General features: G+C 46.8%; 1 protein-coding gene across 1 annotated transcript; it reads left to right on the top strand.

Annotated features, from left to right (window-relative positions):
* Nucleotides 1-3: 3 nt before the first annotated feature.
* LOC121940135 (membrane progestin receptor alpha-B-like) lies at nt 4-943 on the top strand (the record flags this gene model as incomplete). Its single annotated transcript, XM_042482986.1, has 1 exon — nt 4-943. A coding segment is annotated over one exon (693 nt), but the record flags the coding sequence as incomplete, so codon positions are not given.
* Between the last annotated feature and the right edge of the window lie 9 nt (nt 944-952).

The raw sequence follows: 952 nt of genomic DNA, 5'->3' as shown, positions 1-952 counted from the left end.
AGTGTAACCGCTCACCTGCTGGGCAGCAAGTCTGAGCTGTGTCACTATGTTTTCTTCTTTCTGGACTATGTTGGAGTAGCACAGTATCAGTATGGCAGTGCTGTTGGTCACTTTTACTATGCTGTGGATGAGGGCTTGCACAGACACGTGCATGGCATCTTCATGCAAACTGCCAGCATCCTCAGCTGTTTGTCGTGCCTGGGATGCTGCTATAGCAAGTACTACAACCAAAGTCTACCAAAGCGTGTGTGTAAGGTGTGCCAGGTAGTGCCCTCAGCGCTCGCCTTTTTCTGGGACAGCAGTCCTGTGGCTAAAAGACTCATGTCATGGTCTACAGCCAGTAATGACCCAGCTCTTATCTATCACTTTGGACAGGTGGCTTTCTTTTTCAGTTGCACCTTCTTCTTCATCTTCCCTGTGCTTGAGCGCTGCTTTCCCGGCCGGTGCGATTTTGTTGGACACAGTCACCAGGTGTTCCATGTTTTACTATCTTGCTGCACCCTGTGTCAGATCCATGTCTACCAACTCGAATATGTGTACCGCAGGAAGCTGTACTCACGTCTGCATAGGAGTAATGAGGCAGCTCTCTTTGTGCAACTGTATGTGGTCACTTTGGTTGTATGCGCACTAATAACTGCCATCATGCTGAGGAAAGCTAAACAAGCGCTTGACTTCAAGGCTAAGTCCAAAAGATAGAGTAGACATTGTTGGAACTGTCTATCTTTTTTTCTTTAACTTGCACAAAATGACAAGTTGTGTTATGGTGGGTTGCATGCTGGACTATTACCTTGGCTTGGCGAAAGTGACTTCCTGAAGGTTGAGGCAATCTCATCTGCGAAAAAACGTGACCAAAAGTATGGCATATAACCTCTGATACAACCCCTACTTGACATTGTCAAGCTGCAGTGACACCACAGTGATATCTCCTTGTCATTGTAGGTGGTGATGGTGA

Source organism: Plectropomus leopardus, unplaced genomic scaffold, assembly GCF_008729295.1.
Source record: "Plectropomus leopardus isolate mb unplaced genomic scaffold, YSFRI_Pleo_2.0 unplaced_scaffold76112, whole genome shotgun sequence".
Lineage (NCBI taxonomy): Eukaryota > Metazoa > Chordata > Actinopteri > Perciformes > Serranidae > Plectropomus > Plectropomus leopardus.
This window is presented reverse-complemented; position numbering and strand designations above follow the sequence as displayed.